Below are 17,216 nucleotides of genomic sequence, written 5' to 3' on the forward strand. Positions count from 1 at the left end.
CATCAAAATGAAAAGATTGGTAAAATTTTCTTCGGAATAATGGCGAAGGTCAGTAGCATTGCGTAAAGGTTCATTATTCAGGAACTCACAACGACGCAACTAATTACGTAACGCCGCACAACGGTGCTTTTTATAGCAAAACAAACCACGTAGTTCGTAGGTTTGAAATCACCGCAATATCAAAGTGTGGGATTTATAATACGACAAATTGTCAAAATACTAAGCATCACTGTAAATCCCTTTGTCCTCTATCCACCATCATTCGGTTAACGGGCCTAGTTGGTAGTTGTTCATGACCCTCAGTGAAAATGAAGGTGGCTGAGCCGCCAATTCGAGCTGCAGAGCTTGGGTTTCAAAGTTTCAAACCTCGCAACTCATTTGCTTAACGTTCTGAAAATATAAACTTGCCAGCCTCGTAGGTTATCAATCACTTTTTGAGGTTTAGCATTAGCGTGTTGCGTTACAAACTTTCAAGGGTGCGCTGAAAGAACTTCCGGTTGACTTTGATGTCTCAGGGTTGAAACACTACTTCTGGCCTGTAAATTCAGCTATTTATTGAGATTTCATATTTTAGCCGGTGGCTGAGCAACCTCTCTTAGTAAACTGCTCGTAAATCAGTCAGAAAGTTTCGAATCACTCTTCTTTGTTTTATCAAACACTTATTACACAGCAAAGTTTAAAAACAATTATAACTATTTTATTGACATATTTTTACATTTTGATTATTTACAATTTTATATTGCATACTTCTATATGCAATAAAAAAATTTTACTAAATTAAATATCGAAAAACAGTCCATTCACTCTGCTCGTTTAACTCAGGAACAGGTTCCTTGCTCAGCATGGTGGAAATATTCCAGTAAAAAAGGTATGGCTGCAAAATTGTTTTATCTTAGATGTAACATTACTTGAAGCTATACCTCTAAATATAATTAATGATCTGGTGGAACTGAATTTTGTATTCCTGTTATCGTCTTAGATTTGATTTCAAATAAAAGTTTTAAGACCTGTGTAATCATTGATCTAAAAGAGCTTATTGACCAGGCTGACTGACAGATCACACTTCTGTAACCCTTAGACTCCCAGAAGTGATTAACTTGTAACTTCTCCCTATGATATCCAGACATGATCCAGCAAACAGGTAATGAGAATACTCAAAGTTATCAGGTAGAAGTTATTATCTTGATCTAACACCAAATTCTCGTAACAAATTTACAAAGAAATGTGTAACAGCCAGAGGGGAGAATTGACAATCAGATCTTGGGAGTTGAAAGGTTAATGTGCAACCTCTGAAATTTGTGATGTGATTGGTTGTTTTGTAGCTCCACTGACCATTCAGAAGATTGTTACTGAGAATATACATCACTTGTCCAGAGTAGTTTCATGTTTAAAAGTTGCATAAAATCAATTTAAATCTTGTAAGGTATAATGATGAGTATATTCAAATATCTGAATGCGATGGTTTCTTAAGTCAGACACAACTATTCGACCATCCCTAAGTACTGCAACAGAGACGGGATTATTAAATTTTCCTTTAATGTCTCCTTTTGATCCAAATTTTGTTATGAACTTTCCACTAAGATCAAATACCTGAACTCTGTGATTACCTGCTTCACAGACCATCAGGTGTCCTGCCTTGTTAACTGACAAACAACGAGGGTAAATGAACTCCCCATCCCCCTCCCCCTTTTTTCCAAATCTGTACAAAAAATTCCCATTTCTATCAAACACTTTGATACAATGTTCATCTCTGTCTGACACTATAAGATATTTTCCAGACTGTATATAGTGAGAAGGGCAGGTAAGAGAACCCTCACCACCGAATTTATTTAAATAATGGCCATTAAGAGGAAATATCTTGATTAATTTGTTGTCTGAATCAGGAACAATTATATTTACGTTGTTCTCTGTAGATAAGCCGTATGCAAAAAACAGCTGGTGATCAAGATTTCCTTTACCACCAAACTGGCTCAGGTACTCACCCTGCTCACTGAACAATTGAACACGGCGGTTAAGCCAGTCCGCCGCTATAATGTTATTGTTTTTATCAAAAGCTATCCCAGTAGGATAGTTGAGCTCACCCTGTTTATTACCTTTGCTACCGAAAGATCTTAAGTAAGTTCCATCACTACTAAATACCTGAACCCTGTAGTTATCCACCTCAGTCACTGCAATTTCATTACGTTCATTCACTGCCACTCCCCAGGGTTTACTTAACATTCCAGGAGACGAGCCTTGTTGTCCAAAAGATAACACGGGTGTGAATTGTCTGGGTGAAACTTGAACTGAGAAAGTACTGCCACGAGCTTCTCTTTCGTCCACTTTGACTACGGCCCGGCATCTTCCAGTTTCTTTGGCAAAGTAGCTGACTTTGTAGCTTCAATCGTAGTTATCTTTCACTTGCACCTCTGTCGCGCCGTCAAGGCCTTGCTGATTTTTTATTTCCAAAGTTACTCGGTCAAGCTTTTCGTAATACTGCTGTCCTTCGGCATTTTTTGTTGTTAAAACAAAGTTGGCTTCAATTCCAACAATCGCTTCAATGAGTCCTTTTCCTTTCGCCGTTGAGTGATCCGCTTTGGTCTCGTTGGGTCGAAAGGTAAAGACACGGCCAATCCCTTCTTGAATTGTTCTTGCCTTTAAGGCCTCGTTTTCGTCGAAGATAAATTGACGCAGATCTTCAAGGTCACAGTCTAGTTCTTCACGCTGTTCATCGCTTTTTTTCGGAATGATTGTCTTCATTGCCTCATCTATCTTTGCAAGCTCTGCATTTGTGCTTCGTTTTAAAAGCGATTCAGCTTTTTTGACTGCTGTTTCGATTATTCTGACTCTCTGTTCCATTTCGATCCTTTGTATTCGCAAACGTTCCAGGAATTGTTGCGTCTCATGATCTGCTTTATTAAAGATTTCCTGTTTCTTGGCTTCAATAACAGCGATCAAGCTTTCTGCAAACTGTTGTGCGCTTCTTTTTAATTTGGCAACGTTTGCTTCGATGTTATCACAGCTTTCGTCAAGTTTCGAGAGATTGTCTCTCATCCTTTGCGCTGTTGCCTTTTTGGACTCAATCGTGGACATAACTTGCGATTTCTTTTTATTTGCCGCTTCTTCCAACAGTACCTTAACATGTTTATCGTGTGCAGTTACAACGCATGAAGAGCAAATGGTCTCTTCACATTTGACATAGAAGAACTCCAGCTCTTTCTTTTCGTGGCCTTGTCGCGAACAAAATGCTGGTGGCTTTAAGACATCCTCGATGTCTTGATCCTCAAATTCTTTCAGCGCAAGAACTCGGTGTTCTTTATTTTCTCGGAGTAAGTTATGCACAGTGATACACTGTTCACACCAGAATGTACAGCACTGAAAACAGTAGAAACTTTGCGCTCTTTTTTTCTCGCAGTTTCTGCATTTGACTCCTGTGGAACTGGACTCCTTTATGGTCGACACATCTAGTAAGCTGTTGATGCGAAAGTTAGTGGGCAGATCTTTAAGGTTTCCTCCAGGGACTTGACTTTCCTTGCGACACTCAGGACACGTTATGACATCACGGCGGCCACTGCTTCTTTGAATTCCTGCTAAACAATAAAGACAGAAGCTGTGCAAACATGGCAGCTGTTTTGGTTCAGTAAATGTGGTCATACACACAGAACAGGAAACTTCTTCATGAAGATTGTCAAGCAAGGTTTTGATATCCATTATTAGCGGCTTGAAAGGAGAGCTTTTGCTGCACGTACCAAACACGCCTTAAACAGTGTCGTCTTGCGACTAGCCTGCGAAGCCCTGGGGGAAAGGAGTGGGATTGGGGGGAGCGGAATGTGCGGAGGGGAAAGGGAGGGCTTGCCACAGACCCCCTCTAACTAACGAAACGCCCCCTATTTTCATATTCATATCGTCTTGCATGTGTCAATCAGCGCCTCTTAAAATTAACCAATCAGAGAGCGCCATTAGCGAGAGCTCAGTGAACCATGCAACCTGTCAAAACAAGAACTAAAACTTGCTCCACGTGAGCGAGAAATGTCAGACGACAAGGAGAATCTGGTATCAAAATTTAAGAGATGGATAAAGCCAAAAGTAAATCCAGAAGGCGTAGTTTGCCGGTTTCGTGGAGTAGATTTAAGAATTAAATTTGGAAGTGGCTTCAAGAGTTTTGTAAACATTTTTAATCAGATACGATGAATATATGAAGTTCATATATTTTGAACTGCGGCTATTGATACGTACGGATGCACGATCCTCGCAGTAGAGAGCGCTATTTATGCAATAGCAAAAATCAAACCTGAAAAAAATCAGGCCTGTACGGGATTCGAACCACTGACCTCTACGATACTAGTGTAGCGCTCTACCAATTGAGGTAACAAGCCAAGTGGGAGCAGGCCGTTAAGTTGATTCGTAATAAACCCGTGATGATGAATCAGATACGATGAATACACGAAGTTCATATATTTTGAACTGCGGTTATTTTTTGTCAATTTTTGCTGTGACTGAATGCCTGGCAGTTGGAAATTTTCGCGTAATTTCAATTGAAAAGTTCTTTTAAACTTTTTAAGAACATCAGATGTTTGTGTAGTAACTTCAAAAAATTCCAAAAATTTGTTTGTTTGTTTTTTTTAGTGGACAAATTCTGCGAGTTTGTACTCCCCATAATATCACTGGGTTGTAGACGCGTAGCAGCCTACGCCTACGCCTCTGATCAGACTGCTGGACACGGTCTCCAATAGAATAAATGCCCGGCAGTATGAAATATTCGGCGAAATGTCATTGAGAGGTTCTGAGGCGTTGTATTTCATATATGGCACTTTTACCCTTTTAGTTCTTTCTGTAAGCCAGCGAATCAACATGGAACTAGTCAACATGTCTCCCTTACGCTAACGCTGTTTTGGTTCACTTGATGTAAAGACTTCCGAAAGAAGCAGTGTAGTTTATGCTACGTACAATACTCTCAAAGGCCCTGTTCCACTAAATAAAAGTACAACTTCACTAAGGTAAAACGGGATAAGGATCTTAAATCTAGACTCCGTGAAAAAGGTCTTCTGTACTATTCCCGGAATTCGGGGGGACATTTTAAGACCGTGCCCGGCAGTCTGCTAAAGTGTTTTTGTGATTCGGATAAATTTATCCACTAAAACCAAAATAATTTTAGAATCACTTGGAATACCTAAACAAACATCGTATTTTCTCACTGAATAGGTTTATTTGAGGTTTTCTGTATTGTTTACCTGCATATTGAGTAAACTTGAAGCTGTTCTGACGTAGGCCACTCTTCACGCCACAGTGATCTCGAAGAAAACATATTGCGAAACCAACTCAGTTGACCACCCAAGCCGCTTTATCTAACATGTTTATGTGTTTCAGTACGGTACGTTCAAGCGAGCTTGACCACTACAAAACCAACGCAATACTTAGAATCGCTTGGAAATAACTATGGTCGCAACAATCTCTTTATCTCGGATGAAACATTACTTGAAGATAAATCTCTCAATATGATCAATGACGAAGTAGAACTGAATTTTGTAGCCTCCTCATCATATTTAACTTGATATCAAGCAAAAGTTTTGAAAATTGTGTAATCATTGACCTTAAAGAGCTTATTGACCAGGCTGACTGACAGATCACACTTAGTGTAACTCTTTAATTCCCAGAAGTGATTAACATGTAACTTCTCCCCATGATATTCATACATTATCCAGCAAACAAGTAATGAGAATACTCAAACTTATCAGGTAAAAGCTATTATCTTGACCTAACACCAAATCCTTGTAACTAATTCACAAAGAAATGTGTAGCAGCCAGAGGGGAGAATTGACCAATCAGATCTTGGGAGTTCAAAGGTTAATGTGCAATCTTTGAAATTTGTGATGTGATCGGTTGCAATTGTTTTGTAGTTCCACTGACCATTCAGAAGATTCTTATCGAGAATATTCATCACTTCTCCAGAATAGTTTCATGTTTAAAAGTTGCATAAATCTTGTAAGGTATTATGACGAGTCTATTCAAATATCTGAATGCGATGGTTACAAAAGTCAGATACAACTATTCGACCATCGCTGAGCACTGCAGTAGAGACAGGAAGATTGAATTCTCCTTTATTGTCTCCTTTTGATCCAAATTTTGATATAAACTTTCCAGTAAGATCAAATACCTGAATTCTGTGATTATCTTCATCACAGACCATCAGGTATCCTGCCTTGTTAACTGACAAACAACTAGGTTCATTGAACTCCCCATCCCCTCCCCCTTCTTTCCAAATTTGTACAAAAACTTACCATTTCTATCAAACACTTTTATGCAATGTTCAGCTGAGTCTGACACTATGAGATATTTTTCACACTGTATACAATAAACGGGAAAGCTTAAAGAACCCTCACCCCCGAATTTAGTTAAATAATGGCCTTTAGGAGAAAAGACCTTGATTAATTTGTTGATTGAATCAGCAATAATTATATATTTCCGTCATTCTCCATAGATAACCCGTGAGGATTCAACAGCTGGTGATGAAGATTTCCATAACCACCAAACTGGCTCAGGTACTCACCCTGCTCACTGAACAATTGGGCACGGTTGTTATTATTGTCCACCACTACGATGTTATTGTTTTTCTCAAAAGCTATCCCAGCAGGCCAGTTTAACTCTCCCTGTTTATCACCTATAATACCAAAAGATCTGAAGTAAGTTCCATCGCAGCTGAATACCTGAACTCTGTGGCTATTCACCTCAGTCACTGCAATTTCATTACGTTCATTCACTGCCAATCCCCAGGGATTCCTTAACATTCCAGGACACGAACCTTGTTGTCCAAAAGATAACACGGGTTTGAATTGTCTGGGTGAAACTTGAACAGGGAAAGCACTACCTTGAGCTTCTCTGCTTCTTTGATTACTGCCTGGCATCTTCCGGTTTCTTTGGCGAAATAGCTGACTTGGTAGCTTCCATCTTTCACTTGCACGTCTTCCGTGCAAGCATGGCCTTGCTGGCTTTTTGTTTGCACAGTTACTCGGTCACGGTTTTCGTAACATTGTTGTCCTTTGGCATTTTTTGTTGTTACAACAAAGTTTGCTTCAATTCCAACGATCGCTTCGGAGAGTCCTTTTCCGTCAGCAGCTGACAATCAAGATCTATCTACCTGCATTAGAATGTTCTTGGCAGGCCACTTGGTGCTGTGTTTGTCCCCAAGCATCTTCGAGCCCATGTTCACTTGCTGGTTAAAAAAGGTCGTGATGGGCCAAACCTTAATGAGAATCACAGAGAACATGGTTGTAGTTTAGTAAGAACAAGAAGGTTTAAGTGATAAAGCAGTTTTCAATTGTGTCATAAGTAATCCAGGATTGCATTAATTTTGCTTTACTCTTCTCTGTGATTGGTACAAAAATTGGCACATCTAAACCAATCGGATGCAAAACTAAAACCAATCACGACTTGTTCGTCCGCTTTTTTCCGCGCTTTAGACGGTTTGCCTGTTTTTACTTTGATTTCTTATTGGCTGACCATTCAGGAGGTTTTCTCGTTCTTCGATCTCCCCAAAGCTCACATTTCCCTCTCGCTAACTTTGGTGCTGCATTTACAAATCTGGTCACTTGCGTCAACCCGCGCTTCCGACTGTTTTGTAAAAACGAAACAAAATAAACAAACAAACCAATGAAAACCAAGACAGCTGTACACTCACGTTTTCCAACCTCTGCCCATAAAGTTAATATACTGCTCCCTCTGCTACATTCCCTCAACGAGACCAGAACCCTGACACCTAGAAGAACGCAACTAACAAACAAAAAACATTAGTAAATACATCAATACATCGGCCACATCATGAGGAAAGAACCAAATAATGACTGCACAACTGCAACGACCTGGACCCCAGGAGGACGGCGAAAACAGGGCAGACCAAAGACAACATGAAGGAAGACAGCAGAGAAAGAAAGAGAAAAAGCTGGATGGAAGAGCCGGAGTGAGGTACAAATCGCAGCGGCTGACAGAGCTGGTTGGCGGGACTGTGTTGAGGCCTTACGTGCCACATGGCATGAAGAAGATAGGCGAATAAGGTGACATCAATACATCTACTCTCTCCGGATTTCACGAAGAATGGAATCCCAGATCTCAAAATGTCACGGGGTATCGAATTCCAGATCTTTGGATTTAGAAAGGAATCGAGACCCAGATCTTCGGATTTAAAAACGAATCTAGTTCCAGAACTTCGGATTTCACGAGGTCACCCTGATCTTCGGGTTTCGAGCTCGAATGGTCAAAGAAACGCGAAATCTAAGGATTTCGATTTCTAAGATCTAGAATTCGATTCCTTGAGCGGGACTCGGACGTTCTTGGTTAATCCTCCGCGTTCGTGAGCAACAAATAACATTGTTCTTTATTAAAATGAATACGAAACTAAAGATTTCAGCATTAACCTACCCTTCCACATCCACAACACTTGTAACAGCACTTGTATTCCACAGCCATGCAATCATGACACGGCTGGGAATGAAAGAGAAATGAAACCACATGAATACAAGATCAGAGTAAAACCAAACTTATTTGATAACAAATTGTCCATGCTGAATAATCTAACAGTGACAAACCTCTTCTATATTTAACCCTGGGGCCTAAAAAGTTAAATTCATCAGAGATGGGACTTCAAGTTCTGCAGTCAAGCACCGCTATTGGCTCCCTATTTTTTTGTATTGATTACCAAGCATGTGATCAAGATGGCTGGATATTTGTCAAGTTCCTTTTGGGATTTCATGTACAGCCCGCTTAAAACGTGTAATATTGTACCTTTTTTTACCTTCCCTTTTAGCGCGAGTCATCCGAATTCAATTGATCTTTGGAGGAGGGGGGGAGGGTGAGGCTAACTATACAATAAGTTGTATTCTTAGCCTTTGCACCTTAACATCAGCATATTGTTCTTTGTAGGTTTCCTAAGGTCCTGACGAGGAGATCTGTTTAACAATCAAGAGCTTCACTAGTTGGTGATCACTTCCTTTATTCTCCTGACCTTACTGTCCCTGTCTAACATTGCACCTGGTTTGAATGGGGTGCCTGTGTAACAAGACCAGAACACAACTCTAGGAGTTACCTCCCCTACTCGTTGCGAGAAGTATGTGGGTTCTCTAATGTCCCAAACTAACCAGCACAGAGAAGATGCAGCTGGAGACAGAGCCTACGGTTTATAGTCTTTATCCGAGAAGACTAAATTGTCTAACCATTTCCGAAAGTATTAGCAATTATTGTAATACATTCTCCTCAGTCACTAAAGATCCTAAGTGTATGTTCATCTGGACTAGGGCTTATATTCATGTTGTTAAAGCAACATGAATTAAAATTAATCTTTTTTCTTCTATTTTGGAGCTGGATTTCTTGGAGGAGAATCTCTGTTTCTCTGCCATCTGGAACAATTTCCAGAAAAGTATGCAACAATAACTCTACATGTAAAAAGGAGAGTTATTGAAACTAAAAGAAATTCTACGCTGCCAATAGGACTATAATGACATTACTAAGTTAGTCAGTACCTTGTTGAGGTTCAAATTTTCACTCAGTCTTTTGCAATTCACAGAAACTTTCCAGAGAGTACTGCAATAGTAAAATTCAATGAAAAGAAACTTTAAAAAAAAATGCAACATATTAATATCAGTATGTGAATGACAATGTTAATCTTTTTATTGATTCCTTCTTGAGGAAAAAAAAAAGAAAAATCAAGATTTATCCTCTAAATCCCATGATCTGATTGAACTCTGGGCAACTGAGAATAAATAATAAATAATTAGATATTAATAATTAATCTTATATATTATTATTTTTTATTACATGATAATAATTAACGTCATTTATTATAATTAGCAGGGAGGAGGACTTGAACCCAGGACCACCAGAATACAAGTCCAGGGCCCTGGGCACCACTCTGCCACACTGCCTCCTTCAAAACTAAACTTGTCACAATGTTAAGTTTTGTAAATGAAAGAAAAAAATCTCTGGAATAAATAGCAGACAAAGGCCACCCATCACTAACTTGAACAGAATAAAGCAAATAAAAAATAAAAATAAAAATCATTGTGGATTAAATTAGGGTGAAAATAGAACATCACTTACTCTATTTCAACATTGCATTCCTTATGTTGCTTTCTGTTCAGATCGTATTCCTCTGGTAGAATTGAATTTCCAGCCTGTGAAAGTTTGTAATTCCAAGGGGCAAACTGAAGGTTCAGAAAGTTAGAAGAGTGCAAATTAAATTTATTCAGCGCTGTTATAAAACTACAGTCCAACTTATACTGTACACTGGATAGTCAGAACAAAATGAAGATAATTGATAAAGCCAATGTTTGATTCACTCAGCAACATTCAGTCAGCAATAACTTAAACCTTTACACCCTAATATCAGTATGCATATTCTCCATACTGTTCTTCATACATTTCTTCGGGTGCAAACACGGAGAATTTGTTTAAAAATCAAGAGCTTGTTTCGTTGGTGATCATTTCCTTCACAGTTAGTTCATTTTCTTTTTGTTATATCCGGGTATCCATGGATATTGCAGGCTTGGCTGCTAAGCCCAACGACGTTTTAGATACGTTGGATCTGCCTACTTTTGGTGCAAACTCTTCTTGTATATTTGAGTCTGTTCCATTACAGTTAGACTTTGCGACACTACATTTTTCAACAAAACTTGCCTACCTCAAACCACCTCCAAATGCTGCCCCAACAGCCATTTTACACCACGTACCTAGAAAAGATGTTATACAGAACTCCAGTTGAGGCTGTTATATATGTTCAAAGCAAAAAGTTGTGGTAAATTCATTGACCTGATTAATAGTCCACTTTTAGTAAAAAACTTTCGTCGCAGAAAAATAGAATTATGACTTTTTATTCTCATAAAATAAGTTTTACAAACTATATTAAGTATTGTTCTTCTTCATAACCTCTGTTGAGGAAAAAATGTTGTACATGTCTACGGGCTGTTTAAAGTTTGTGTATGTGGGGCAAATATTACCTTTCCTTTAACCCTTTAACTTCTATGAGTGACCAAGGGAGAATTTCTCCTTACAATATCAATATGATATCAAGCAGACAAGTGATGAGAATAAAGAAAAATATCATTAGGGGATTATTAGTTGATCCAATACCAAATTCTCAAAACTAACAGGAGAATTGTACAGCAAATAGTGAAGAGAATTACCAATGAAATCTTGGGAGTTTACAGGTTAACAGAAGTATTCATTTTGGAACAAAATTTTTTCAAATTGAAGCAGTATTGTATTACTTTATGGTATTCATTGATAATTATGTGGATATTAACATATTTGTGGTTTTTTAATAACCAAGGCTCTTTGAAATATGTAAAAAGTCAGTCCTACCCTAAATTAAAATATGTTTTCATGAGTTTTGCCCTCCATCTTTATCAAGATGCACATCACTCTGTCTAAAGAACAAAACATGGAGGACTCATTTTATTTCAGAATTGTTACCAAAAGAAAGTATTTTCAGAATATAATTTTTTATTAAATTATTGAGATTCGATGTGTGCTGTGAGTTGTCAGATGCCTAAATTTGATTGTACTACAAAACCCAAAACTAATTTATAAAAGCAGACTAGACCTCACAGTCCATTTGTTGATCTCATCATATCTTTTGCCAGAAGAATTATCCAGAACTGTCTGGCACAATTATCCAACACAAGAGTTCTGCAAAATTGTCCAGCAGAATTAATCTAATTATGGAGTAAACTGTAAAAACAAACTCTGGCATTTGAATGATCTGCTAATCTCTTTGTATTCCTTTTCACTGTCTATGTACTCAGGGGGGAGGGGGTGAGGCATGGCATAAGTAATATGGTTTCTATTAGTAATATGGTCTATATTGTACCCACCTGACTCCAAATAATGCTTCTATTCTCTACCAAACAGCTTTTCCTTCAGATTCACCATTCTGTGTAACTGTATCCCAAAATAAAATAAATACAGTAACTGTAATTCTATTCATCGACCATGGAACAAAAATTATTTGTTATTGAACCCTTTTACTGCCATTACTTTTCTGTCAAAGCAGTCAGAGTTTTATTCTCGGCGCTCCAGGAACTCCTCCTGAGGACCCATAAAACAATCACATTTAAAAGCAACCAAGTGTTTGATAAGCCAGTATAGGAGTTGGTATTACTATAGGGACTTAACCCTTTAATCCCTCAGAGTGACTAACATTTTATTTCTCCTTACAGTATCACCCCTGAACCACACATTAAGGTCAGTAGAATTACGGAAATGATCATCAACTAAAGAAGCTCTTCATTATTAAACAAATTCTCCTTATCAGCACCTTAGGAAATGTATAGAGAACAGTATGGAGAATATGCACACTGATGTTAGGGTGTAAACGGGGGAAATGAGGACTGGAGAGGAAGGAATAAAAACGTCCTGATTTTTGTGCCCTGCTCAGCTGCCATTCCAACCTTGGACAACCTTGGACAACCTTTTCCTGTCCCTTGCGATAAAATATGCAGATTTATGATTAAGAAAAAACATTTTTGCACTCCTTTCCATCTTCCCACCTTTAAAAAAGACTCAGCCTCCTGCCATTTATTTTCAGTCCTCTTACATCCTCCCCCCCACCCCCCCAACTCTCCTGGCCCTGGTTGCTTGAAGAGTAAGTAAGACTATTCACTGGATGAATCACTATCTGCTTCATAGCGCTGTACATTTTGTTAACACTTACACCCTGGGTAGCGATTTATCCATTGGATAGTGTTATCTACCCTTTAAACAGCTAGGCTCTGGGCGTGGCCCTTCTGTTCCTCTTTACCCATAAGGAGACTGGTCATCACACAACTAATTAATTTTCTGACATCCTGGCAGTGAATTAACAAAAATGCAAAACAGCTTGAGTAAATCATAGCAACAAGAAAGAAAAAACACTAAAAAATTGAACAGCGGTAAAAGGGGTTACTTTTTCAACTTAAATCAAGGATATCAAGCTTCAGGGACTGATTCTGCCAAACCTTTCTTTGTAGAATGATTCCTTCAATCTCTTCCAAAGTGTATATTTTCAAAGATCTTCGTCACCTTTCACAGATGTCTTCCTTCTTAGATATTGTCCTCGCGGTTTTTTTATCGTCAGAAAATGTACCAGGTAATTTTCAAGCATTATTCACTGTACATCTTGGAATCAAGCGAAAAAACAAGAATTGGAAAGAATACTGTCATTAAATATACCTATTAAGTATTCATTGCAAGTTAATCAAGGCGTTCAAAAAATTAGCTTCAAAATTTTTAGATGCTTTTTTTTATGCTCATCACTCTGTCTATAGAACAAAACATATTAAATAACTCATCAATGAATTTCAATATATACGAAAACCATATGATTCTACCGCAGTTTCATGAAGTGTCATTTCATCTCAGAATTGCTACCAAATGAATGTATTTTCAGCAGATCATTATTGATGAAATGACTGAGATTCAGTGTGCTATGAGTAGTGTCAGCGACCTACATTAATTTATTGTACTGAGAAACCCAAAACTGATTTAGAAAATCATTAGATCTCAAAGTCCATTATTTCATCGCATCACAGTATCCTTCTCCATAAGAATAATCCAGAAAAATAATCCACCAGAATTATCCAGCAGAATAATCCACCAGGGAAATGCAGCAGAAGAATCCTGCAGAATTATCCAGCAGATTTATTCTGACAATGGAGTGAACTTTTAAAACAAACCTTTGCATTTGAATGATCTGCTAATTTCTTTGTATTCCTTTTCACTCTCTATGTAATCAATGGGGAAGGGAATCAAGGGAAAGGGGGGGGGAGGGAAGACATGACATGAGTAATGGTCTCTATAGGTACACACCTGACTTCAAATGACGCTTCTACTCTCTGCCAACCAGTTTCTTTTTCAGATTCACCATTCTCCAACATCCTAGTAGTAAATTTACAAAAGTGCCTTCATAACATAACTAAAGCAAAGCATGCGCTCTGATTGGTTTATACAGCATCTACTATTTGCCTATGGGTGCATGCTGCTGACGTGAGCAAATGCTAAGACCACAGGCGCCCCAAGCACTCTTTGAAAACCACACAAGTATTTGTATGGGATTTTCTACAAGATATCCACAGAGATAGTTAAAAGTGAAAATATCAAATAAAAATGGCTTACCTTGTTCCCTACGTGTGTTCTTTGCTCCTGGTGTCGTTGTTTTACCGATTTCACTTGATTTAAGCAGTTTTTTTTAATCCTGGCTTTCTATGTGGAATCACTCTGTCTATGACTTTGTCTATATCCTTATATATATACAAATTGTATTCCTTGTGTGGTTCTCAAAGAGAGCTTGGGCCAACTGCGCTAAGACTATTTTCCGGGCATGCTTTTTTTTTTATCGCGTAAGATTTGTTAGATAAAAGGGAACTCTTGTTACAATATATCAATGTTATGTTATAAAACAAATGGTGAATGCCATAGCGAGCACTATTGAGTTATGGATGCACTTGGGAGGTTTGCTAAGGGCTCAAGTAGCTAGAGTCGCACGAGACGATAGCCTCATGCCACTCTTAGCTTCTTTCATCCTTAGCAACCTCCCGCGTGCATCCACAACTCACTATAGTTCACAACTAAATTTTCTCCGGTTCTTATTGGTTTAAATTGATCACGTGACGCAATAGTGTTCATCCGTGGAGAGACACTATCAGCCCATAGTGCCCGCCCGCGGAAAATACCCGGATGGATAGTGCCTGTCCGCGGAAAATACCTGGATTGGTAGTACTCATCTGTGAAAAGTTTTGAATAGTTTGACGGTCATGAAGTTAGGCAGATCGGATAAACAGTGAATTTTCAATTCTGACAGGTATAATGTATTATTTAGCCAATGTACAGTTGCAAATTATTGACATTTGTGACAAACTGTAGGCGCGGAAGAAAATTTACTGGTGAACAATAAAAACAATAGAGTGTTTATGTCTCGGAACTATCGGTCTGATAGTTGCCCCTTGGAAATTTGAATTGGAAATATTTGTTTTAAGAACATCAAATTTCCGCAGGGCAACTATCACACCGATAGTTCCGAGACATAAACACTCTATTGTTTAAATAGTACACGCTATGGCATTCACCATTTGTTAATTGAGCTTGACTAATATAAACCAAAAGTGAAGAAAAATACTCAAAAATTAGACAACGGTGAAAGTGGTTACTTTTCGACCTAAGTCAAGGATGTCAAGTTTTCAGGGGCTAATTAATGCAGTCCTCCAGAATTAAACATACCGCTAGCGTGTTTTCTAAGTGCAAGACAATAATGGTAGATCTTGTGTTCAGAATATTTTACATTTTTTTTTTTACATTTTTCAAACCTTTCTTTGTAGAAGGATTCCTTCAATCTCTCCAAGAGTGTACGTTTTGAAAGATCTTCGTCACCTTTTACAGACATCTTGCTTCTTTAATATTGTCCTCACGTGTAATTGTAGTCAGGAAATGTACCAGGTAATTTTCGAGCATTGTTAACTGTACATCTTACAATCAGGCAAAAAAGCAGCAATTTGAAAGAACACTGTCATTAAATATACCCAAGTATTCATTGCAAGTTAATCAAGGGCAAGGCATTCAAGAAATTAGCTTCAATATTTATCACTGTCCGAGGAAGCCATCTTGGCCGAAAAATGCAGGGAACTGAGACCGAACTTGAACCCTAGTGCCAGTCCCTGAGTGGCCCACCGTATTTACTCATGGCACTTGCCCCAAAAGCGGCGTTTATTTTAAGGGGCGCTATTCCAAAACTTGACGCGATGCCGGAATGTCTTCTTAAAATTTTTCCAAAACATTTCTTGTCCGCCAAGAACCTAACAAGGAATTTTTTTGATCTGGCATAGCCTACTTGAAGTAGCACCTTCCCCCTACGGTACTGCCATAGTAAGATAAACTTCTCAGAATTCTCAGAAATCTTGAACGTCAAATAGGCCTTTAGGCATCAAATGTGATTGGTCAATATTCATAGCATTCCACGAATTTTAGAGATTGTGCATTAAACTAAGTGTAATCTGTCAGTCAGCCCAATCAATAAGCTCGTTTAGGTCAATGATTACACAGTTTTCAAGACTTTTGTTTGATATCAAGTTTAATATCATAGGTGACAAATTACTCCTTAATTTTAGCGCGAAATTTCAGCGTTAATTTTTAATTTCATATGTGAAATTACAAAATTGCCATGGTAACATCTCTTGTATCTCGATCAGAGCCAAGATAGCGTCGAGATTTAAGACGGTGACCCTTGAAAAAGTTACGAACTTAAAAGAAGCAGCCGATAATTTATTAACAGGCACGAAGAATTCGAAAGGTGTTTTTTGTGAAGCAACTTAGAAAATTACGAACTTTAACAATAATGTATGCTTTAAACGAAAACTATATTCCTTTTCATGTTCTCGGTTTTAGATAGAATAAACCAGTAAAAACAATTACGATTGTGAACGTAATTTGTCACCCACGATATTAAAAGGTAATCAAATGGTTTTCTTGTGAAATTAGGAAATAATTTCATTTGCGTTTTGTCAAAATTCTGTTAATTTCCTTCGCCTGAAGGCTCGGTCAATTATCAGAATTTTGACAAAACGCGCGTGAAATTATTTCCTAATTTCACTCGTCGCCATTTGATTGCACATACAAATATGATGGCAAGGAGTTTGACTAATGGTCCTGGGTCGTGAGTACAAACGTGGGTCGTGGGTGTAAGTCGTGGGTCGTGGGTGTGGGTAAAAGTCGTGGGTGTGGGTAGTACTTAATAATTAATGGTTAATAGCTCATATTTAATAATATTGATAGTACTTCTAATAATTAATTACTGTTATTATTGTAGGGGAGAAGGGTTTATTCGGAATCCGGCCGACCGACGAGCCTACCGAGTAGTAATTCTTGGGTGAAAAAGGTTCTTGACAGTGAAAATAAATAACCATTACTATACCTTGCTTAATTAGACGGCCATTTTCATCGTATCTTTTTCGCTGTCCTGCTGGTAAGCTCGCATCCAGGTTTGGCTGTCATCTGGAGTATTCTGATCTCCCGATACAACTCCGGCGTAAGTTCTTTTGGCTGACATAATTGACCAAATAAAGCGAAAACAGGAAAAGTTAACAGCGACTGCTTGAGAAAATCCGATCTTTGAACCATACAAAAAACCTGGGCACACAAAGTACGTACTACCGTGAAGTACATGTAATACTTCTCGACGAACAATGAAACGTATGTTTCTTGAGTACGTTTGATTTCGTAACTCT

General features: G+C 38.3%; 1 protein-coding gene across 1 annotated transcript; it reads right to left on the reverse strand.

Moving 5' to 3' along the window:
• Nucleotides 1-685: 685 nt before the first annotated feature.
• Nucleotides 686-14,491, reverse strand: LOC111334981 (E3 ubiquitin-protein ligase TRIM45). The gene is given in 12 exon segments (XM_088761355.1): nt 686-3,759; nt 6,527-7,219; nt 7,655-7,732; nt 8,392-9,018; nt 9,489-9,549; nt 10,066-10,169; nt 10,646-10,694; nt 11,326-11,390; nt 11,838-11,904; nt 12,960-13,119; nt 13,810-13,878; nt 14,116-14,491. A coding segment is annotated over 1 exon segment (2,286 nt). The 5' UTR covers nt 3,691-3,759; nt 6,527-7,219; nt 7,655-7,732; nt 8,392-9,018; nt 9,489-9,549; nt 10,066-10,169; nt 10,646-10,694; nt 11,326-11,390; nt 11,838-11,904; nt 12,960-13,119; nt 13,810-13,878; nt 14,116-14,491; the 3' UTR covers nt 686-1,404.
• Between the last annotated feature and the right edge of the window lie 2,725 nt (nt 14,492-17,216).

The sequence above is a fragment of the Stylophora pistillata genome, chromosome 5 (assembly GCF_964205215.1).
Source record: "Stylophora pistillata chromosome 5, jaStyPist1.2, whole genome shotgun sequence".
Taxonomy (NCBI): domain Eukaryota; kingdom Metazoa; phylum Cnidaria; class Anthozoa; order Scleractinia; family Pocilloporidae; genus Stylophora; species Stylophora pistillata.